The following is a 26,461-nucleotide window of genomic DNA, read 5'->3' on the forward strand; positions in this document are numbered from 1 at the left end:
CATTATCAATTTTATAAGCATCATAATACATGTAATAATTTATGTTGGTCATTACCATTATCAATGTTATCAGCGTCACAATACAGTTAAAACTAATGTTGATCATTACCATTATAAATGTTACCAGTATCATAATACATGTAATAATTTATGTTGATCATTACCATTATCAATGTTATCAGCGTCATAATACAGTTAAAACTGATGTTGATCATTACCATTATAAATGTTACCAGTATCATGATACATGTAATAATTTATGTTGATCATTACCATTATCAATGTTATCAGCGTCATAATACAGTTAATACTTATATTGATCATTTACATTATCAATGTTATCAGCACCATAATGCATGTAATAATTAATATTGATCATTACCATTATCAATGTTTCCATTTTCATGATACATGTAATAATAATTCATATTAATTATCATTACCATTATCAATGTTATCAGCACCATAATGTGTGTATTAATTTATGAGTCTTAAGTTTCAAGTTTTATTTATAATAAACCAGAAGGTCGTAGACCCATGAGGCATAAAGTGAACAATGGTGACAAATACAAATTCTATGTATTAATTATATTGATCATTACCATTATCAATGTTACCAGTATCATGATAAATGCTATAATTTATAATGATCATTACCAACATCAATGTTATCAGCATCATAATACAGTTATAATTTATATGATCATTACCATTATCAATGTTATCAGCATCATATTACATGTCATAATTTAAATTTCCTGTAGTTGCTCCTATAATTTCAATTCACGGTAACACGGGAAATAAACATAAAAACCAACAAATTTCATGACACATACTTAAACAGAAAATAATAGTATATGTGAAATTATAAATGCTATTTCGTAAGAAACACTGACTAATTTAAATGTACATATATATGTATCGATAGACCGAGTTGGGTTAAAGAGTTTCTGCCTAAAAAACTTACAGACAAATAATCTTAAATTAAAAAAAAATGATACTTCATTACAAATACATGAAGTAACTTAAAAATATTGAGAACTTTTGCCACTAGAATCAGGTTTAAAATGTATCTCTCTATGTTGTATACACGTATCTATATGTGTATGTATTCATGCATTATTATCAAGATATAAAATGTTTCCACATTATATGGTTATTGTTATATATTTGTGTGTGTAGGTCACGTCCCAAGTTGGTTAGAACTTTGTTTTTAGCATGATGATCTAGGTAAACTAACAGTTAAAATAGTTTAATCAGCAACATTATAAATATATATTTATAATTTCTGTTCCGAAATCAAAAGCTTCAAAAAGCTCCAAATAACACATGATAAAATATAAATATCTTTGACAATTTCGCCGTCATTGACATAGTTGCAAACAAACTATATAATACATGTCTTTTGGCCATGCCATAGTGGCATGACCAGGATCAGACAGTCTTAATAGTTACACAACGCCTTGCAAGAACAATGGTGACTGCGCGCGTATGTATACCATTCTGATTGACATGCAAATTGTCCCAGTGGTATTCTGCTGTTCAAAATACTCCCATTTTATCACTTAACGTCTGGCAAAGACAAGAGTTAAACATGCCCGCATACATTTAGTACTGCGAGCGAGCCTGTTAATACACGGTTAAACTGTCAAAACTTTTGTAAACTCTTTTGCACAATAAAGGACCATAAACCTGCTAATTAAATTTAAGATTTCATTACAAACGGACAGCTACTTTCGGGCTTCAACCGGTAAGTGTAAAATTTCTTTGAATTTTGTGTTAAGAAGCGTGTGTATTTTGCCCATTAGTAACTCGTTTGTAGCAATGACGTCACTGGTTGGTTGAAACCCTGTGACCGCCATTATGGTTGTGGCTCTTTCATACAGACGGGATGCAGACTACACACATGAAGATATAAGCTTTAAAAAGCATTAACTTGATTTATTATCAGCATGGATCGACAGGTAAATGATGTTTTATATGATTGAAATCGACATATAAATAAAACTTCGTTCATATACTGTTATATAAGTCAATAGTTTTTATCTATTTTCGTAGAACAGGAATGAAAGTTCACTCAGGCATACCGCTGTTTACATGCAAAACAAGGAAAATATTTAATGTCATGACATTGAAAACAGCTTTAAAATATGAAATAAATAATCTATTTATGTGAATGGATTTGGAGTTTATATAAACCGTGATGTATGCAATTGATAATTGTCAACATTGTTTACCTTTTCTTTGTGTATTGATTAGTTTTCGATGTAGTATAGAGCGTGTTTTACTTAAGCGCCATGCGGGCCCCAATCCAATGTACTCTGTATGTACATGTAGCGATCTATTTATGATACCAAATACACACGACCGGATAAAATCAAATCGTGTACTACACGATAGCGTGTTGTCAAGCGATGGTAAGTACTTTTAAACAAACAATAGTTTGATAAATTATAGTTATTTATTGATCGTGACATTTGTTTTTCTAAATATACATTTGGGTAGAATTGCTTTAACCAATCTTTCGTGCGTTTCAGAGGCACATTTTAATTGAACCTGATATATGTTGGAAAAGGTAAAAGCATATATATCTTTAGAAAAAAAGTGTTTTCATTGCATTGTGTTTTAATTATTTTATTGTTGCTAAGATTGTTCAAATGCATTTATATTTATATCAGTCTTTTAAAAGTCATTTATTTGTTCATGTTGATAGTTAAAATACAAGATACAGGTGATGTTTATTTATTAACTGGTTTATCATTTTTTAATTGAATAGAACCTCAGTGACCATCAGTTCTGTATTAATCTGATATTTTTCGGTGCACAATATTCCAGTTGTCCGCTAAAGCATGTTAAATTTAGCACATTAGTAAGTTTTACCTTGATCCATGTTCCGGCCGTACATATGTACATTTTAGTTGTTGTCAATCAAGGACAACCTTATGATTCTATTAAATATCATTACACTTCATTTTGCAGTTTTCTTGATAGGGCCGGTTTAAATGGAATATGCTTTCTATGACTTATTGAACCTTTTTTAGCCATACTTCAGTTAACGGAATAAATCACAAATCTGCATAAATTGAAATACATTGAAGTTATGCCTTTAAGTTTAAATGATTATTAGTAGTGACTGAGCTCATTTAAGCATACTAGGTTGGTGAAAATTGAAGTGTATTTTAATTTAATAAGATGTCCAATGTGTTTAAGATTTATTTTGTTATTAAGTGCCATAAATTTTAGAGTTTTTCAAAGTACTTGAAAGCATTAAAGGATGTAATTTGGTCAAGGGCTGCGAATATTCTGTTGGGAATATGTATGAGTTTTGTAAATGTTTTAACACTAAAATACTTGGCAGATTCTGATATTATCCAACTCCTTCGAAAGCATTGCAAAGCACTTTACAAATGCATATATAAACATGTATGTACATAGACGAGACTTAAGGAGGTGAAAGGGGGTATGGCATCAACAGTGCTCTAGCTACCAAAGCTGTCAATGAACAGATTTGGTTAAGCTAAGGATGCTGTTTTATTCTTTTTATGTATTTTGTGTTTCTTACAGAATGTGTATGTATGTAAATGCTCTTTCCATTAATTATAAATCTGTTCTTGAATATTTCAAAAGCATTTATAACATATGCTCAGTCTTTGTTTCTGCATTCATATCAAACTATGTGTATCTTAAAACACTCATAGATGGGTCTAACATCGATACATCTTCTTGTTGAAAGTCAATAATAATGAATAATATTTCCGATATTCCTTTTACAGAAGAAGGCTCAGCCGTTGACGAAGAAGATAACCAGGAAAATGGCATCTGAATCGGTCGAACAGCAGAGTGTGATGAACTACTACTCTACTATCAGTCGGGATGAGTCAGGTGTGTATTTAATAAGTACAACGGTAAGCTAAAGTTTAAGAATTGAAAACCTTGTTTTCTACTTTCATAAATTAAAGATGTTTTTGTAGGGTTAGTTTATCCGTAATGAATACTGGAAATGTTGTCATTTTTTTGATTATCTTGTTAATTGGATTCTATTCAAATGTAGCGAGTCTTATCATTCTTAGTTATTATATTTGTTGAGTTAAAATAAATGCCCATTGTGCAACTAAAACTGAAAATTCGGCTTGCAATTACTTAAGTCAGTATTACCCTTTTGTAAAAATGTATTTTGCTGTTTTCTGCGGATCTCTTTAGCTAGCCTCGACATGAAGCGTTCGGAGTGAATGGATGTATGCAGTGTTGTCAATTTTCTGACCAATTTGGGGCCAAAATTCAACCTTATTCCTAATTTTATAATAAATTGCTTTTTCACATATGTAAATAAGAAAATTCACAATATGTCTTTCAAGAAAGCCTTTGAGTAAAAAAAATATGTGGAAGAATTTATCCTTTCTGAAAGGAACCAATCATATCACTGCCTCTTAAAATATGTTTCTAGAAGTTGCCTTGTTGAATTTCTTGAGGAAATTTTTCATTTTAGTCAGAATGACATTTCTTCCAATAAAAAAAAGGCTCTGACCCCCTTCCCTTTAAGGTTGTGGAAAATATGTCCACCAAGTCTGTTGTTACCAAATGTTAAAAATGCCCAGCCAAAGTATGTTGACTTAACTTCATCGAATGATATTTAAAGTTGCCTCATTACAAACAACTGAAAAATATTGCACTTAAAAAGAAAAAAATAACGTCCCAGATTATGGGTTAAATTAGCCTTGTAGCGCTATAGCAAGAACATGAAATCTTCTCGGCAAAGATCAATGACCCAACCTTTATCTCACTTGTGCATTATGGAGGTAAGCTATTATGATAGCCTGTTGTCTCTCATTATCAACAATTGTTAAATAAATGACTTTCTTTATGCTTCCATGCAGAATTCTAGTTGTCATAGCAACATGCACTGTAACAGGAAAATTAAAGCAACGCTGCTCTATTATTCAAAGTTATTCAACTGTTCTTAATTTGTAAAAAGAACATGGCCACAATAACGTGTTGCTGTTTTCCCTAATAATAATAATAAATGATGGCCCCTTTGACAAATAAAGAAACTGAAAAAAAAAAACATGTCAGCCGAAAAGAGTCGAGGCCTTTGAACACCTTGCCCATTTTCTATTGAAAACAACCTTGGATGAATGTGTTCGGTTTCCTATAACAGATATCTTAACATTTAACTACAGTGCAAGAAGATTGCATGTTTATTTTAATTACACAGTTAAAGTTCATGTCTTTTTTTTGGGAGATTTGATTGTCTTTGCAATAATACACTTCATGGGTAATCATATGAAACATAATAATACAAGATACACCTTAAAAGACTTCAATTAATACTATAATTTAAAATTCTACTAACTACTTCAACTGATGTACTAGCATACATCCTAGTTTGTTTTTGATGGCAAATGGCCATGGGTTTTCGTTTTGTTTTTTTTACAATGGACTTTAAAACGGTAGGGTAGGCCCCTATTTCAAAGGTAGGGTCAGTTGTCCTTTTAGGCCTAATCATAATTCAGATGAGGATAAGTAAACTTAAGTTTAAAGACTTAATAAGTGATTGAAATAAGCATGGATGACCTGATTTGTTATATAGCAGAAGGCCCCATGTTGTGACATGTTAATGACTAAATAAAGCATGTATCCTCCAATCAAATAGCAGCAAATTAGTTATTTCATAGTAAATGTCTGCCAGACAATTTTACGAGATGTTTGGAAAATAATGATTTACTTGAAAATATGTTCTGTTTGAATAAGGATAATTGTCGTTGCAACAGTAGATTAATTACAGCTAAACTGCTAAATCAAGGTATTAGATATCTTACAAATTAAGGAAAACCTTTTTAAATTTCTTTATTAAGCATAAAATACAACATACTTCGTAAATACAATTACAGTACTAAATAACTGATCGGTTATGGTATTATTCATCCTAATTTCTATGGCAATGTTTCAAAAAAGCTACGTAAAATTACAATTGTCCCTCCATGTACGAGGAAAGATCCAAAATGACGTAGATTTTCTCAACACTTTACCTTTACTTCTATCAAGCACTTAACATTATTTCGCATATCAGAGCTTTATATTTTCACTATAATTTATGCTGAGCAATTTTTTTAACCTTCCATCCTCGCCAATATTTGATTACAGAATGTTAAATACAGTCTTAAAACACTGTCTAGCGCACCTTGGTATCAAAATCTCGATGTTGCAAACATTCACTGTATTTCTGCTTACTTGTATGTGCAATAAAATGAAAACATTTTTCAATCACAATATCTATATGCAAAACTGTAACAGAAACAAATACACTAGTCGAAAGTTTAAACATAAACCCAGTTTAATTGCAAAGGGTCAACGCCAAAAACATAGAACACAAAAACAAACAATCACAAACCAGGAACATGGAACACAAAACTCCACAAACAACACACTCCATATACAATATATAAAAAAACTAGGAGTATTATCAAGTATTGTTAGGTACCGCCTTAGAACAGTCAGTAAAATGTAAATTTACTGGGGGTTTAAATAGAAATAGAAATTCTACAATATTTTTTTGTATGTATCAATATAAAAGTATGTCCTTAGCTTATTAACAAAAGTTTACGGTTTTAGACATGAACCCTTTTCCATTATAAGCGCTATGCTAATTGCTGAAAGTAGGATCTCATTAAATATTGATCATTTTATTGGTTTATAAATCTAGCATATAAAAATTTTTATAAATAAATTTAAAAAAAAATTCATCTGTGTTTTTTAAGTCTATAACAATGGTAAAATATTATAAAATAGTGACCATGTATATAATTCTCAATTATCAATGACGTCAAGAATATTTAATCAAAATGTTTGTAAACCACAAACATGGGGTAAGTTATATATTAATCATCCAAATGATTCCAAATTTTACCAGTTAAATTTTCCTGAAACTTGTCCCAGTTTCTAGTATTTTCATGGAATTAATTGTATTTTAAATTATATAATATATATTTGATCAAATTACCATGGACTTGGACTGCGCTGGGTATAATTATTGTGATTTAAATATTACTTATATCATTTCATCTTCGATGTATTTTATCAGTGTACTCTATAAGGACTCCTGCTTCTAATGATGTATATTATCATAGATTAGCTATAAAAATGAGGATTCTATTGAAAAAGTCTGTCATTTTGGAGCATCCCTCTTACACGTACTGACCGGCTTATTTACTTTTTTTACTTTTATTTGAACCTAGGTTGTACAGTATTCTATTTCATGATACATTTAGTATTTGATAAAAAAAATTCTAAAGCCACTGCAAAAAATACCTGTGTTTCCGGTAACTGACCCTATTTTTTCCCTCGCCGACCCTTATCTTTTTATAGGCATATTAAAACATAAAAAAAATAACAAATTAAATACATCGTCATTATTTTTGTTGTGACGGTGTCTCTGGTCCCAGGTCCATTGCGTTCATTCCTGATCTGTATCACTGAGACGCTTTGTCAATAGGAAAACAAAATGGCTCCATCAATATGTCATAAAATGTCTGCATTTTGCCTGAGATATTTTCTCAACAGCATTTAACTTTAGAGCAGAGTTTGGTGAACATTTCACCTTGTCCCTACCCCTGCTCAGCTAAAAGACAAAGGGAGTGACATGTCTACTATGGGCTAATTACTCGAAGGAAAGATACTGGTAATAATTTCAGACATTAATAACAATGCTATTTTTCTGACTTCTTGTAAATTATTAAAGGCTTATTATATATAAGATAGTTAATCCGATGCAACAGATCCTGTTATATGAATTCCAAACTATAAAAAAAATTTGACCTACCAGCCCTATTTTTTTCTGGCATGTTACCGGAAACAGGTATTCGTTCAGGAGTGGGGAGGGAGATTATGTTGATCTCAACTCTGTAACTTTAATTGATTGAAGCAACCCAATGCCACCTTATATTTATATAAGAGACTATTCATAAATAACTTTGATTCATTTCATTTTGATATCTTTATATCATAATTATATTTGACAGCATTTATACTTTCACTTTCTTTTTCTTCCTGGTTTGTACATTAATCATTCAATATAAGACTATAATATGAAGGCATACTATAAACCTTGAGTAAGGCGAGGTATGGCTGTCTTTGAATGACTGCATTAAAAGTACTTTTTAAGAGTTAGCACTTGTGGTTTCTTGATTCATTTGTTTGCAAGTCTGTATCAGAATGTTGAGTACTTGAAATTACTTTTAATAGTTCATTAGTTTTACTTCTTTTCTTCATTGTTTTCAAGTTGATGCTGACTCTGTTGAGGATTATATTTTTAATTCGTAATTATTGATAAATGTTGGGAATACGTGTGGGGTCTTGGCCATGTAGACTAGTTTAACCCCAGTGAACTAAAGGCAGGAATACAATGTACGATCATGCAGTGGCAAATCTATTTTGATGCGTATATCATTTGTTTATTGTGTTTTGTGGTGTGTGTACAATTTTGTCTCCATTTCAGTGTCATTTTGGCGCTTATACCTTATGCCCCTAAACAGGCTTTATATTTTAATTTTTAGCTCCCCTGAGCACAAAGTGCTCAGCGTAAGCTATTGTGATAGGGTGATTGTCTGTCGTTACGGCTGTCCGTCACCAATGCCTTTCTTCAAACAACTTTACCTCTAAACCACTGGGACAATTTCATCCAAACTTCACAGGAATGTTTTTTGGGTGGTCCTCTAACAGATTCCTTCAATGAAAGTGGTTCAATACAGAACTGTGGTTGCCATGGCATCCAAAAGGGAAAAAATTAAAAAATCATCTCAGAAATCGTTTGCCTGTTTTCACCATATTTTCACAGAAATGTTCTAATGACAACCTTCTATAAAATTCCTTAAGGCACTGTTGATTCATAAAAAAAAAACATGCCTGCCAGGGGGTGGAGCTACTTTTTACTAAATGTCTGTATGGAAAACTTTGAAAATCTTTTCAGAATCTCTTAAGGCCATTTTTAAATAATTTGACAACCCTCTTAAAATTCCTTCACCCCAGGCCTAAAAAAAATTACATTTGGTTCGGGTTACCCGACCCTACCTACGGAATAGGCGCCGACCCTAACGTTTTTATAGTCAGTTTGAAAAAAAAATTGAAAAAATAAATCTTTTTTTTTTTTGCTTTTCAATATGTAGTTTAAAACCTTAATTGCTTATATAAAAGATAACTTTAACACCATCCTCCAATGATGAAAATGACATTCTTATATAAAGCCTAATAAAAAATAAAAAAAATAAAATAAATAAAAAGCCTACCTACCCTACATATTTTTGAAAAGGATGTAACCCTAACCAAACAATTTATTTTTTTTAGGCCCCATGTTGATTCTAAATAAGACTTGCTCGCCAAGGGCGGGACTACTTTCCTGTACAGATGACCATATGGAAAACTTTGAAAATCTTCTAAGAATCTGTTGGCCTGATCTGAAAATAATTTCACAAAAATTTGTAGGTGTCACCCTCTATCAAATTCTTTCACCCCATGTTGATTTGTAAAAAATACATGGCGGTAAGAGGCTTGCCTACTTATCACATTACGTCTATATGGAAACCTCCTCAGAATCCTAAGGCGTCAAATATGTTCACGGGAATTTTCCTTCAGTGAATTAGCGCAAACATTTTATTATCATTAATCATTGAAGTTTTAATAGCGCATCAATGTTTTAAAAAATTAGGAAAGCACAATAAGATTAAACAGGTAATGAATACAGCACCAAATTACTACACCGCCATTTATTGAATGAAAATTTGAAAGGTCGAAGGTGTAAGCAAAACAATTGTGGATCATCATTGGATAAAAACATTTTTCTAAGTTTTAGAGTTTTTTTCATGATACATGGGTATTCAGTCATCTCTAACTAGCCCCGCCTGATGGTTATTCAGTCATCTCTAACTAGCCCCGTCTGATGGTTATTCAGTCATCTCTAATTAGCCCCGTCTGATTCGCTTGGAGACGGGTCTTTTTCCAGGACTGGTGAGGACCATGCTAGGATGTTGACAAATTTTGAGGTGTGGGTCGGGTATCTTTTATCATCAGTTAAAGTGACACTCTTTTTCAAAATCAATACAAACACATGTATAACAAACATAAATTTTGAGTGATAAACCTTTTATCTACTTACTAAATAATGCATTTATGACAAATGTTAATTACTAATAACAAGATTATGATCATGTATTTAGTAGCTGAAAAGGCAAAAATATTAAATGATTGGTGAGTGCTAAAAGATCAACTGTGATCATCCGTAGCGTAGCCGCATATTTGCACGATTACTGCCCTTTGTTATATATTAGCCATTTGAATTAACAAAGTTAAGTGTCTGGCGGTGTTTTTCAAAGGTTAGTTTTATATTTCAGACTTATTTATTCCATACAAATATTTTATTAGTGACAATAATAATATAAGTTATCATGTTAAACATTATTTATTAACGGGTAGTTGTTTTCATAAAGAATATTAGTAAAAATAAATTTGTATCCCTTCGAGTTTTCACAAAGTGGAATATATCCGTTTTACAAAATATAATGTTAATAATAAACTCGTCCGCCCGGGGAGTATATAAGAGCGTTGCTCAGCTGAAAGATTCATTCTGTGTTTGACCGCCGTCAAGGTAACATCAAACAGTAAACTGGAAATAGTCTTTTGAAGGCAAATAATTAGATTCTTGACCTTCTGGCAGTATTGAACATAGAGAATTGCGATCTGTGGGATATAAAGGCACCAGGAACTTGGCATCTAGGGTTATCTAGCGTTCCAATTCAAGTCACCAGATACATAGAGCATTGCGATCTAGTCTTGTGAAAGGAGCTGGTGGCCAGAAAGCTAGTAAGCCTCATACCTGGCATCTGCGTTGGCCACAGAGCATTGCTATCTGTGCGCTGACAAAGGTTCAGGTATTTTGCATAGCTAATAAACAAACTCCCGTAAGAGAAAGCCATTCATCATTTAAGTGATTGAACTTTATATAAACCATTTGCATAATCTTTGATTATGTTTTAACTCACCATTTAATTTTCGAATCATTTGTTTTAATTATAAGGCAAAGTAGCCTGAGGAAAATTTATATAAGAGCGATCCATATAAGCTCTACGACACCGATTGAACATACAGCCTGCCCATTAACTTCTATCGTCTCATAAGGTGGATTTAATACCTTGTTTTCTGCACATTTCTTTCCATTTAAACTCCGTATCTTTCATAAGAACCATACTTTTTGACAATTATTCATACTTTTTGACATATTAAAATAATTGAAGAAGTTGTGGTAAATCTTATTTTGGAGTAAGAGTGCATCTTTAATCTGTAAGTTGTTGTGTGAATTTGCCGGAAAGTTTGTATTACGTAATACAATGACAAACAGTTCAAAAGATATTTGAACGATGATATTACATCCTATTTATATTCGAGCAGTTTTTGTCTGTAATTTGTTTTGTATGTAAGCAAATGTTCAAACATTCAGCTTCAAAATTTAAAAAAATGTTTGAAAAACATGACAATTTTTTTATAAACGGATAAGTTTTTTTATTTTCAAATAAATCTTTATCTTTAAAAAATTATTCAACCTTTTTTAAAGTTCAAATCATTTCTTTGGCAACATTTTCTGATTCAGAAGTGATTGTGATTTAAGTTTTGATTAAGGGGATATAACTGCAATGGATTTTAAGAGTATTTTTTAAAGTAAGTATTTTCACTCCTTAAGAATACAGTTAAAATATCAAATTGATATTTCCACTGTTGTTATTTCACTGATAAAACTCCATATTTAATCAAGAAGCATGCATATATGGATATATATATATATTTTGTTATTTAAAAAAAACAACATAATTATTTTATTTTTTTTATAATTGAAAATATTAACTTCAAACTTCATGAATTTATTCACCGTAACAATATGGCTCTTTGTAGCTTTTTAAACAAATACATCGTTTCCATTTTTTTATTAGCCCGTTTAAAAAATGGAATGTATTATAGTTTCACCTGTCGCATAGTGGCGGGCGGCATCCAGTATGTTGTCCAATCAATAATTAGAACCCTTTGAACCCTTTATCCAATCTACTGAAGTTGTAGCAAGTGTAGATTTTACCAAGCAACATTTTCCTTAAAGGGATTTGCATAAGTATTTTTATTTTTGAAAAATATAGAACTTGTATCATTTAGAAAAAAATGCATCGAGCATACTTAAAACAAGTAATGCCTAATAGCCCAAGTATTGTAAGTTGCCACTTACATTTTGATTATGTGATCGTTTCTTAAAGCAAAAGTACTTGAATCAGGAGTTCCCAGCCTCCATTTTGACATGACTGTAGCTCTAATTTCCCCCAACGCTATGCGCTGAACATTAATTTTTTAGAAGTGTTTTTCTTAAATTTCTCAGACTCCATTAACTTTTAAAATGGTTTTGCATAAAACCAATGTCTGAATAAAATTAAGCAATAAAGCATTTTGTTCTTTATTAATTCATTATCTGAATGACGACTTTTCCCTAACTGACAACAGCAGAAAAAAAACATGCCAGAGGTCATCTTATGTAAAATAAGCATAATTCTCAATGTCCATCCATGGTTGTTTGTTTAGCGCAGTGGTTAGCGCACTTGCTTCTAACCAAGGCGACCCGGGTTCAATTACCGGCCTGGGCGCATGTGAGTTTGGTTAGTGGTCACCAAGCCGGACAAGTGGTTTTCTTCAGGTAATCCGGTTTCAACCCCACCCCCCACCCCCACAACACGAGACCACACTCTTGCGCAACATCGTGCCAACTTGAGTGATAAATATAAGTTGCAATAGCTTGTTTCACTATCATTGTAAAAATAAATAAGTTTAAACTAATGTCCATCCTTGACTTATGACTTTACAGCAGTGGCCTAATGTTTCCTGGTCTCTAATTCTACATAGCAAAGACCAAATATTGCTTCATTTGCGTATGCATATGTTTTAAATATGACGGTCAAAAGATAATTTATAAATATGGAAATAAATCAACTGGCTACAGGCTTTTAGCAGAGACGCAGAGCTACAGATAACTTTTACTTTTAAGTGTATTTTACACCCTTATGCAATCTAGTTATGTGTATGGTACACCCTTGGGTCATTCATTTAAGTGTTTGAATGCAATTTCTAAAGTGTACTGGTACATTAAATTACAAATATGAATGACCTATTTTGTTTAATGAACTTTTATAGCACATATATATACTTGGAGTTACAAAAAATTGAATTGTTGCTCAGCAAATTACTAGTCCTGATTAAATCTGGTGAGCAACATTTCAATTTTGTGTAAATTGATGTACACTGAATAGAATCCATTAAAAAAAATGTTACACAGCGGCTACTGGGTACATCCCCCTACAGTAAGACACATTGCGTAGGAAAGTGAATCAATTTTAACAAACCGGTTTAACATTTGGTCAAAACGGCTAGTGTTAAAACACTCAGATAATACTTAGTAAAAACAGCTAGCATAAAACGGTAAAAAATACTCAGAAGAACGTTAAGCCCTATTTAATTCTTTTTAATCATACCAGTATGAACATCAATTTGATTTTATGTCGTTATGGGCAATTTTAAAAATGTATTTACACCCATTATTACACCCATTAAGACTTGTAGCTCTGGAGACCATTATACCTGTCAGACCTGACTGTTAAAAATCCATAATGTCCCACTAATATTTCTAAGTAATAGGACCTTATGTCTAAACTTGATCAAAATTGTGTGTGTGATTTCGGAAATATGTAGATTGCTTGTAACAATACATTTACATTCAATATAAACCAAACACAGTGATTTTCAGTTAAAAAAAATGTTAACATAAAATCCTCCAGAATGAGCACACGTGCACTAAATGTCCACACATGAGCACTTAATGGCCATTTATGAAATAACCCCTAGTCTAGGGAAAATCCCCTGGTTTTCTTATCAACTTATAAAAATACTGCGGAACACCTTCATGAAATATTATATGTATTGTAAGTATGATAAAGATGTGTCTGGTTTGGCGGGGTTTTGTAGCAAATTTGTTTGTCTGGCTGGATTTAGTGGCAAATTTGTCGATCTGGCTGGATTTTGTGGCCACTTTGTCGATCTGGCGGGATTTTGTAGCAAATTTGTCGGTCTGGCTGGATTTTGTGGCAAATCTGTCAGACCTGCTGACTTTTACAAGAAATTCTGAGGTTTTGTTTATTTAAGTTTAAAAAATAAGTCTTTTTGTCAAGCACTGCAACTAACATGAATTGAATATAGTCAGTATGGCATACAAAATCATCTGTTTTTGTGATAAGTTCTCAAAAGATGAAGCCATCCCGAACTAAAACACTAGTTGCGCATTTTGGCATACGAGATTGAATTTTTTTAATTCTTTCAGATGACTGTCCCATTTTTGTGTCAGCTTATGATAAGACTTAAGACATAAAATTACTACAATGAATTTTAATGTTTCAAAATATATTTGTGGAGAAGTAATTTATTATTCATGTTAAGGTATTTTCAATGAAAGAAATAAGTATATTCTCATTAAAGACGCACTCTTACTCCCAAATAAGATTTACTGAAATTAATAATATTGTTTTAATATTCCAAAAAGGATGAATAAATATCAAAAACAATGGGTCTTATGAAGGATACCGAGTTTAATTTGAAAGAAATGAGCATAAAACACGGTATTTCTACCTTATAAGACTATAATAGACCACAGTAAATCTTTTAGCATTCACCAATCATTTAATATTTTTGTGATTTCTGCTATCGAATACACGGTTACAATCTTGTAATCAGTAATTAATACTTTCCATAAATGCATTATTTAGTAAGTAGTTAAAGGTTAGTCAGTCAAATTGAATGTTTTTTATACATGTGTATGTAATGATTTTGAATAAGAGTGTCACTTTAACAGTGCTTTTTGTCTATTTAGAGACATAGACCCATTCCAGTCTCACTGGAAATTGGAAAAAATGCAGGGCCTACAGATAACTTGAGATACATTTTTCGCCAACCAAAAAAACATGTTATCAGTCTCGGCAGACTGATTGCCCGATGTGCATGTACTTTACTTGTCAGGAAGTATTCATGATGAAATCATTTGGAAATTGTTATAGTAATTTTTTTTGTCTGATACAGGGATGTGATTTGTTCGGATTTGTGAAAAAATTCCGCGCATCCAATGGCCTCAGAGCCCCCCCCCCCCCCCCCCCCCCCCCAAAAAAAAAAAAAAAAATGAAATAAACATTAGAGTGCTTTTGGTTGCGAGAGTTGATATTCCAGTTTGCTTCAAATTTAAAATCAGAAGAACCCTCAAAAGAGCTTCTTAAAAGCCAGTTTTTCTTTTACGACAGTGTGCTTTTGACCCCAAAAGTGCCCCAAGAAACCATGCCAGGTCAATCACATTCCTGATATAATATTGTTGTTGGGCTTTTTTTTCAGTGAAATAACTCCCCTTCTACAAACTTTAGTTTTTTTGTGGGCTATTATCATAGTTGTATTCGTACTTGAACTGATAACACAGATTATTCCAATTTAAAATAAAATTCAGCCAATCGGATGGGTCACCTGATGGATAATAGCACCTGTCACTTTTTTTTACATAAAGGGGACTCACCATGACCTTGGCCTACTGACCCCAAATCAATAGGGGTCATTTAAGTCATCTTAATTATAATTTGATATTGACCCCAAATCAATAGGGGTCATCTATGGACTCTTAATTATAATTTGATATACTTGAATCATTTTTAATGGTCAAGAAAAAAATGAATTAGAATATTATTTGACAAGGATACAATACAAATATTTGATGATAATACCGAGTCATTCTGGCATCAAATTGTTTGCTTTTGTAAATGAAAGAAGCAATAAGTCTCAAAAAATGTTCTCGATGTTATTGAGAAGTTCTGAACTGATTTATTATATATATAAAATAATTTAACGAAGCTGAACAAAATCCAGGATCGAAACCGGACGACCTGCCTGAAAGAAAATGTTACATGCATGATTAAACAGTATAAAATTGATCATGTCAAAATAGCTAATATAATAGCAAATATACATGTTTTTACTTGTTTATGCATGCATTATGCAGAAAAGGAGCTAGTCTTGTCAAGATTTTGTTCGTTTATCAAGAAATACTGGTTTTTGATTATTACTCGTCATATACCAATTTTTAATTCACTTTGATCAATGGAAGCATTTGCAATTTGCGTTGGTTCACATTTTCATATTTCTTTATCTTACATATGTGTTGTTTGCAATGTGTTGTAAATGGGACGCATCTGTTTCACTTTTGATATAAAAAATTTATTGAGATCAAAACTTTTGATGAGTGAAGCTTGATAAATTTCTGGAATTTTCCATTTGAATCAGCATATATATAAGGCAATAAAATTCATCAATGTGACTTGTTTGAAATATAGTATAAATCAAAATATATCATTGAACCTTTTTGGATGCGTAGCTTACCCCCAACAGGTTGAAAATAAACTTAAATAGAGGAATGGCCAAAATAAAAATTCTATATAGGATTTTCATAGAGAGAATTGCTCCCATTTATCCAAAATTGATGAGAGAATGATTTCATTGAGATTTTTAATGAAAATGTTTAACGCAGTGATAAAACAATGTTGAACAGTAATTTAATTCATGATAATATCAATTATTAATATATTATATAATATATTTATTATTTTTCGGCTAGAATTGAACACTTAATTGTATTGTAATAAACTGATGTGGCAGTATTATTCAAACTATTTTTCATACACTTACGGCAATAATAACAGTTCACATATTGTTGACATAAAAGGTATTCTTGGTCTTTTTCTTTACCAAATACCAATAATGTGGATACATTTTTCTGTAAAGAGGATACTCTTTGAGGAGTTCAGGAAGGTTCCAATATTGCCAGGGATGTGATTTCCGCAGATTTTGCGGAAATCCACGCATATAATGGCCCCAGGAACTCCTCCATCAACCCCATCCCCTCCCCACCCTCAACCCACCCGCCCCCCCAAAAAAAAATATATATATATATATACTTTTTTAGCTGATTAAAAAAGATATTTGGTTGCTTTTGGTTGTTAAGAGTTGATATTCCAGTTTGCTTAAAATTTGAAGTCAGGAGAGCCCTCAAAATAGCTTCTTAAAAGTCAGTTTTTCTTCTACAGAAGTGCGCTTTTGACCCTAAGAGTGCCCCAAGAAATGGTTTCAGCCCTCCAGCTGGCACGTCAATCACATCCCTGTATTGTAGATGCTAATTAAATGCAGATTGAAACCTGCATAAACAAAACTAATCAGGATCACAACGTCTCGGAAACAAGTGCATTGTTGATATTGGTGAAAAAAATTGCTAAGTCTAAGCTAGACCATAATTGACAGTGATCTATAAGCAAAGATTAAGCTGTAATTTTTGTCAGCGTGTGCGAGAATATCTCACACTTATGTATTTTTAATGCAGTTTAGACGATTTTTATGCCAGAAATCTCGATTTATCCTTGAAAATTATGTTAAGTTACCCAGCACGGCAATATTCACTTCTTTACATCCCATTTAAATCTTTAGCTCAATTATCCGAAGAATATGAGAGCTATACTTATCACCATAGCGTCTGCGTCACGCCCCGGTTAAGGTTTTTTGCATGTAAGTCTCTTTAAGTTATTATCTCAGCAAATACATCATGTATTTCATTGAAGCTTTAAACATATGTTACCATCTATCCAGCCTTACTTAATTTAATGAAACTATAACACTATTTAATGATGAAGTTAGGTAACACTATTTTGAAGATAATGCAAATTATGGCCCTTTCTTATTCAACTTAGAAATTCTTGGCAAGGTTTTGCATGTAAGCACACATTTCTCAGCAACTACTCGGTGTATTGCACTAAGACTTTATACAACACTCTCAGCCATCGAATCAAACATAACATATAATGCAAATTATAGTTCTTTCTTATTCAACTTATATATTCTGGTTAAAATTTTGCATGTAACCACATTTAAGTCCATCACTCAGCAAAAACTCAATGTATTGTTTTGAAACCTTATACAAGGTCTGCTTAATCTACTTAATTAATCAAGTAAGATAAGGCCAGAGATTTTTTATTTTTCGTGTTACGGGAAATTTTTAAAAAATAAGCGCCAGGAGGAGGGAATTTAATAAAGAAAAAGATGTCGAAAAATGAGCGTCGAGAAAAAAACAAAAAATAAGATGGATTTTTCGTATTTTTTTATTTTTTTCGGAAACATTTATAGAATGTATGTTTTGAAGTTATGCACACTTGTTTTGTACTCCATACTGCCTGTTGTATAATAGATCTGTATAATAAAGTCAAACAAAGATGTCATTTTGAAGTAGCCACAATAATGCACCAGTCAATTGTAACCAGGCCCATTTTACTCCCTAAACGCCACAAGTCAACTGATTCACACCAATGTAAATATATTCTTCAACTGTAACTCCACAGAATTTATCACTGCACTGTTAAATAAAAATTACACATAAATTATTATATATATATATATCATATATGCATGATTTTAATATGAGCATCTATACTTTTGTAGTGCTTTTAATAGTCACTGAAACTGGCACTATTGAGATAAACAACACATCTGAAGAAATTAGATGTCTTTGATATAAAAGAAAAGAAACGAGGTATGTAACTAAAACTTGCCAGATTTCACAGTAGAGTCAATTTTTTTTAGTTTCATAATCAACATACAAACAATCCATTTTAAAATGGGTGACATGAAAAGACTCAGGAGCCAATGCCCATTAAAATGGTATGCGATATGTTGGTATAACTTTATTGCCTTTAGACAAACAAGCCAAATCCAATGTCACATTCTCGTCTTTATCTGTTGTCACTGTCAGAAACTGTACAGCAAATTCCAATTATCAGTGTATCCCCGTGTAAACAGGTCTACACACAGAAATACTTAAGTGATTTTATCCTTTGGTATAAAGCAAATACAATTCCGTTCCAAAATATCACAAAATGACGAAACGCACTGATTTTATGAACAACAGTGTCAGTCTTCAAACTAAATCCACTTTAAAATTTCGTTAAAGGCGGCCATTTTCCTAACAAGCGGTTAGATGATGATAATAAGCAAGTTTCAAGTTTTATTTTCATCATGGCATATAATATGCATGTGATATCACAAAACAATGAAACATATTTCAGTTGAAACCATAAAAAAAAAGCGCCGGCTTCCGCCATCTTGGAAATTGTTCGCGATAATTTTTTGTTGTTGTGAAATTAGCATTAGGTTAAATAACACTAAATTTTATTTTCTATCAGAGATCGAAGAAACGGGCGGCGGAAAAAATAAAGTTAGGAATTTGAATCTTTTTCTTATTTGGGTTTTGCAATATTTAGGTACGGCGCTCCCGTAAAATGAAAAATAAAAAGCTCTGGCCTAAGTCTTTCTTGCATATAAAATAAATTTTGCCCCAGTATTATTCAACTTATATATAATTTAATTATTTTGCAACTACTTTATATTTTGCATTCAAACTTGGCATATTTTGCATTTAAACTTTATACAATCAAGTAAGGTAACTCTCATTAATACCGGACGTGTGTTTCCGGTCATGTGACAAGTGCAGGAAAACCCCATCTTACACCCATTCGGAACTCATCGGCCATTTTCCATCGAAAACATCTCAAAATTATATATGGACGGTTAACAGTGTCAAAATCTTTACATTTTACTACGCTGCAAGTGGAACGCATATTAGTTTTAATAAAGCAGATAAATTTAATGACTTTACTTTAGGAAACTTAAATATTTATGCAATAATTCACTTCACTAGCAATCAGTTTAAACTTAAATATATAAAATAATCGTTAAAACACTACAATTAATTCATACTATTATTTAGAATTTTACAAACTACTTCTGCTGATCCGCTTACATAAATACATAAATATTTGGGAAATGGTCGAGGAGTTCTGAATGCCGTGTAGGAAGAGTAATGTGCAACAATTCCTCACTTCTTATTTCTTTAATTTATGGGATTTCAATAAAGAGCAATCAAACATATAAGTATGCAAGACTTTTAGTTAGAATAAAAAGTTATTGAAAATAATTATTATTAATCATCAAAAATGCCTTTTTTGGAAAAACTTTTTGAAATCAACATTGTTTTAAAATTACTACCCGGTGAGAAATTTTTTTTGCCCAGACTCCTGTTGAAATGTATTGTTAATGTCAATTTTTCCACAAATTGATAAATTTAGGTATGTAAGAAAAAAAATCAATCATGTTTTTTTTAGTACAGATAAAAAAATACGACCCTCATCGTGTGTAGCCAGTATCTCAGCAAGCCTCATTACTGGCTCATGTGCATGCCCTTGGGTTGGATACTTTTCATCTTGCATATAATGCAAATTTTGCCCTTTCATTATATGACTTAGAAATTTTGGTTTAGGTTTTTCATGAGAAGCACATAAAATTCAATATCTCAGCAACTACTTGATGTATTGCATTGAAACTTTATACACTCAAGTATTAATTGTATCCTACATATAATGCAAGTCATAATTGCCCTTTATAAGGTTTTGCATGTAGGCAAACATAGCTAATATCTCATCAACTATTTCATACAAAGGTTTTTAACCATCCATTGTACTTAATTCATCAAGTTAGATATTAAAATTTGCATGTAATACAAATTACTGCTGTTTATTATTCGAATTAGAAATTCTGGTTACGGTTTTGCGTATTTTACAATGATGATGCATGTTTTACCACATCTTCGGCAACCACGGTACTTTCTTCTGTTTCAATTCATAGATACCGTTGTACAATTGACTGACTCGTTTTATTGAAAATGCATGAGGCAGGAGAGACAACTCTTCTTCCAATGAATTCGAATGTTACATTCAAATATTTTTCAATAACTTTACAGTATCAGTAGCTTTTGTGGTTATGTGGTCTTGACTACTGCCAAATATCATTGTACTGAGAAGTCCGATCCGGTTCAACTCTGACAATCGCCAGAATAATTTTCAACCGTAAAGCATCTGGTACTTTGCGGAACCAATGAAACTGCATCATTAATTATTCATGATAACGAGATTTTCATAGCCAAATTGCCCACGGTACACAGTGAAGCATAGAGTAGTATGTATTGGATGTATCCGATAATGGTTTTACCAAAACTTTGCAATCCTTAAACTTAAAAGCGGCAGAATAGTTGAGCGCCCATTAAAACAAGTTCATGTTTGGCAGTTCATCAAAAGTGATCGAAATTAGTCTGAAGGAAATGATGTTTATATGAATTTTTTATACTCCTGGTGATAAAAGACAAGGTCACCGTGTATAAGGCCTAAAAAATTATACATTTGGTTCAGGTTACCTGACCCTACCTACGAAATAGGCGCCGACCCTACCATGTTTATAGTCAGTTGGTAAAAAATAAATATATCTCTACATATATATATATATATAAATTTCTTTGAAAGTGTGTGTTTTAATAAGTAGTTTAAAACCATTTAAGCTTTATACAGAAGATTACTTTAACACCATTTTCCAATGATGACAATAACGTTCATATATAATGCCGAATAAAAAACAGCCTTCCTACCCTACCAATTTCTGAAAAGGATGTAATCCTAACCGAACCATTATTATTTTTGGCCTAAGAGAAATTGAGAGACGTAATAGCAAATACTGAATGGCCAGATTAGAGTGATTGTGGTCTTAACACAGAACAGATTTGTACATAACATTTATTATCAAGAGCAATAACACTTAATGTGAGAAAATGAAATTTTAGTAGCAGATAATAGCCCAAATAGTTTGTGCTCTGAAAAATTAAGGTAAATTCTGAAATGGGGTTAAATTTCAACCTCAAAACAGGCCAAAAAATGCACTTAAGATTTAAATAAGAAGAATCGTAGCTCAACCCGGCTTTTTCACATACCTTTATTGTTCCCAAAGGTAGGAGACAAAAAAATCTAATTCATGAATAAAACATCCCAATGAGTTAATCCTTAAAATTGAGAAAATGTGTACACATTTTGAGCTTTATTTTTCTCCTCCATGTATTAACAAGTGCATTATTCATAGCCCTAGCCTGCATTTCTTTCCCCATTCTAACTTCTCGCACGAAAATTGTCTATTCAATGAGAAGAGGTCATCTTCCTGAAAAAAGCTAATAAAAAAAAAAGTCCTGCTCGGAAAAACTTGAATCATTTTGAAACACAGAAAATAGTTCACCAACAATTTGAAGGATTAATTAAAAAAAAATGAAACCTGACATTATTACTACTTCCACCTTTATTTATATTTTAGTATGTTTGATCTATTTGTGATACTAAAAGATTTTATAAGTCAGTTGACTTATTTAATTCTTATTATTTTTTATAAATTGTGCTCTTATGTTTTGCAAACAGTGGCCAAGAAGGTTTTGTCCACACAATTACAAGAGAATGGTATGACCTAGGACAATGAAACTTTACCAGTAGCTTACCCTTGACCACTAATTGACCACTTATATTTTGGGTGTTTGATGAAAGTCAGTGGGTAAACAATTTTTTATTGGGGAAAAACACAATGACTTGAGAATGGTTTGACCAAATTATTTCCATTGACTTCAGTGGTTGCTAGCTATTGACCAATAGATGTGGTCAGTAAGTCAAAGGTCGGGGTTATGATCAACAGTTTATAAAAAAACATATGACATACCTGGAAATAATAGTTTGATCTAGGTTTATCAAACTTCATTGGTGTTTGCCCATGTCCATTAGATGACCCAAGTTGTTCCTTTAGGTCAAATGTACAGGTCATAGTCAACAATTTATAAGAACTTTGTGGACACCATGAAAAAAGAACATTTTTACCTAGAGCCATGAAGGTTCAGTGGTAGGTTGCCCTTGAACAGAAGATGACCTATTTTCTTAGGTCAGTTTAATGTCAAAACCATAACTGAAGAACAGTTTTAGCTAAGATCATCAAACACTTAAGTGGGATATGTAGGTTGCACCTTACCAGTAGACGACCCCTATTATTTAGATGTGTAAGACAGTTGTGGGCAACAGGCTTATGAAAACTGCCCGCTAAATAACTTGAGGACAGTTATTATAGAGTTTACGCTAAAGAGTTATTGGAGGGTGCAGCACCGTGTCCTTTTTTCTATTTTGATAGCACCTCTCTGCACCTATGGAGACCAGCGTGTGCACTTTTAAGACTTCTTCCTCCTTTGAGTGCTTTAAATAGATAAAATATAAAAAAAATCTTGTTTTTTTTGAAAGCTTATAAGATAATAAATACATGCAAACCTTATATCTGGTAGTTGAAATGAAAATTACTTCAATTAAACATTTGTCAATATGTTTTTGTTAAATTTATAATTTTAAGTTCTTCATAGCCCAATCCAATGTGCCTTTATTATCCTTAGCATGCTGCCCTTTTTCTGCAGCACCCTGTCCTTTTCTGCAGCACCCTGTCCTTTTTCTGCAGCACCCTGCCCTTTTTCTGCAGCACCCTGCCCTTTTTCTGCAGCACCCTGCCCTTTTAAAAACTTGGCTAAAACCCTTATATTTTAGGGCCGTAAAACTTCAGTGGTTGCTTTTCCTTGACCAATGGATGATCCCTTGGTTTTGTGGTAAATATTTATATGAAAAAACTACAGAAACAAGTCCAGTAGATGAAAATTTAAGCCAACATGCATAGGGCATGTTTCAACTACATTCCTCTTAAATTGAAACCCACATTAAGGTTATTCCTTATGCCTTAATAATACTAAACCTTAATATTTTAACCATAATTTGTACATTTAATTTCTGACAAGTTAATATTTCAAATTCATGCTTTCCTTTCCTCTTGATGACCTTCAGATAGAATACATAGTTTCCTATGATAAACTTCCATTTCTTGTCTCTTTAAGTAGTGCTTCATCTGAGGGCTCATGTTTGTAGAGTTTGATTTCCTACTGAAAACAACAAGGCTCAAATGACAAACCATTCACCAATGATCCTCTACCAAATTTGATTATATTCTGCTTCTGTACTGAGAAATTTCCCTCATGCTTGGTGCGTAATTCCCAGGTGAGACATCAAGGGACCACTGACCTCTCTTGTTACAAAAGTCAATGTTTTCATTAAATTAAAATTTATTGATTAGACTTATCAGTGATCTGTAATAAAACTAATCAAACTTCCCTGTTTAAAGCTGCACTCTCACAGATTGAACGTTTTGAAAACTTCTTTTATTTTTTTGTCTTGGAACGAGCCAATTTTTGCGTAAAGCTGCTGACAAAAAGCGGGAATGCAGATTTTTATTATAAAAATCTGCATTCCCACTTTTTGTCAGCAGCTTTAAAAATGCATAAAACATCATTTTTTGAACTTAAATATATATTTAAGTTCAAAAAATGATGTTTTATGCATTTTCCTTAAACCATAACGGTCATATATAAGTCATAAAACATTGATTTTTGCACGGAAATCTGCGCTCTGTTCTATTGTCAGCAATATTTTATCATTGGTTTGCCACTATTTATGCAAAAATTTGCTCTTTCAAAGACAAAAAATAAAAAAAGTTGTAAAATCAGTATATTTGTGAGAGTGCAGCTTTAAAATCAGACTAAACAAAAAACAGCATTACAATTTTTGGGGTATTTTCTCTGGTGCATTTTGAAAGAAATTGAATTTAAGAAATGATGAGACAACATTTACTGGTAAGATTTCAATATTGAGTGACATATTTGATTGATTGTTTACCATCATTGATATAATTCATTTCGACTGTCAATGGTACTGTAACAGTGAATAAAATCTACCTTTAATTATAGTCTTACTTAAAGACTGATGGACATAAATATAGTTTCACATAGATAAGAGATCATTACCCGGCTCTGGGCAAATCTAATGTTATTTAATCATACATCAATACAATGTCTGATTGTTTCCATATCACCTATTGCCCTCTATTATAATATTATGTGAAAACTGCAGGAACAGATCAAGTAGCCAAAATTTAAATGATAATCCTGTTTAAGAGACACTGGGTTCAATAACCCTGTTTTAGAGACACAGGGTTCAATAACCCTGTTTTAGAGACACACGGTTCAATAACCCTGTTTTAGAGACACAGGGTTCAATAACCCTGTTTTAGAGACACTGGGTTCAATAACCCTGTTTTAGAGACACTGGGTTCAGTAACCCTGTTTTAGAGACACTGGGTTCAATAACCCTGTTTTAGAGACACTGGGTTCAATAACCCTGTTTTAGAGACACACGGTTCAATAACCCTGTTTTAGAGACACTGGGTTCAATAACCCTGTTTTAGAGACACAGGGTTCAATAACCCTGTTTTAGAGACACTGGGTTCAATAACCCTGTTTTAGAGACACTGGGTTCAATAACCCTGTTTTAGAGACACTGGGTTCAATAACCCTGTTTTAGAGACACTGGGTTCAATAACCCTGTTTTAGAGACACTGGGTTCAATAACCCTGTTTTAGAGACACTGGGTTCAATAACCCTGTTTTAGAGACACTGGGTTCAATAACCCTGTTTTAGAGACACTGGGTTCAATAACCCTGTTTTAGAGACACTGGGTTCAATAACCCTGTTTTAGAGACACTGGGTTCAATAACCCTGTCTTAGAGACACAGGGTTCAATAACCCTGTTTTAGAGACACACGGTTCAATAACCCTGTTTTAGAGACACACGGTTCAATAACCCTGTTTTAGAGACACAGGGTTCAATAACCCTGTTTTAGAGACACTGGGTTCAATAACCCTGTTTTAGAGACACTGGGTTCAATAACCCTGTTTTAGAGACACACGGTTAAATAAACCTGTTTTAGAGACACTGGGTTCAGTAACCCTGTTTTAGAGACACTGGGTTCAATAACCCTGTTTTAGAGACACTGGGTTCAATAACCCAGTTTTAGAGACACTGGGTTCAATAACCCTGTTTTAGAGACACACGGTTAAATAAACCTGTTTTAGAGACACTGGGTTCAGTAACCCTGTTTTAGAGACACTGGGTTCAGTAACCCTGTTTTAGAGACACTGGGTTCAATAACCCTGTTTTAGAGACACTGGGTTCAATAACCCTGTTTTAGAGACACACGGTTCAATAACCCTGTTTTAGAGACACACGGTTCAATAACCCTGTTTTAGAGACACTGGGTTCAATAACCCTGTTTTAGAGACACAGGGTTCAATAACCTTGTTTTAGAGACACTGGGTTCAATAACCCTGTTTTAGAGACACTGGGTTCAATAACCCTGTTTTAGAGACACTGGGTTCAATAACCCTGTTTTAGAGACACTGGGTTCAATAACCCTGTTTTAGAGACACTGGGTTCAATAACCCTGTTTTAGAGACACTGGGTTCAATAACCCTGTTTTAGAGACACTGGGTTCAATAACCCTGTTTTAGAGACACTCTGTTCAATAACCCTGTTTTAGAGACACTGGGTTCAAT

The 26,461-nt window shown here is 32.6% G+C and overlaps 1 protein-coding gene across 3 annotated transcripts in view; it reads left to right on the top strand.

Moving 5' to 3' along the window:
* Positions 1-1,588: 1,588 nt before the first annotated feature.
* LOC128231234 (uncharacterized) overlaps positions 1,589-26,461 on the top strand; it is a 36,085-nt gene continuing 11,212 nt past the window's right edge. The window contains exons 1-2 of one of the 3 annotated variants that reach the window (XM_052943775.1): positions 1,589-1,750; positions 3,774-3,882. In XM_052943775.1, coding sequence (XP_052799735.1) covers positions 3,813-3,882 — 70 coding nt within the window. In that variant the 5' untranslated portion in view covers positions 1,589-1,750; positions 3,774-3,812. Of the gene's footprint in view, positions 1,751-1,821; positions 1,965-2,038; positions 2,418-3,773; positions 3,883-26,461 lie in introns of those variants that run through there. The other 2 variants (XM_052943772.1, XM_052943773.1) reach the window with 2 other exon arrangements.

The sequence above is a fragment of the Mya arenaria genome, chromosome 4 (assembly GCF_026914265.1).
Source record: "Mya arenaria isolate MELC-2E11 chromosome 4, ASM2691426v1".
NCBI lineage: Eukaryota > Metazoa > Mollusca > Bivalvia > Myida > Myidae > Mya > Mya arenaria.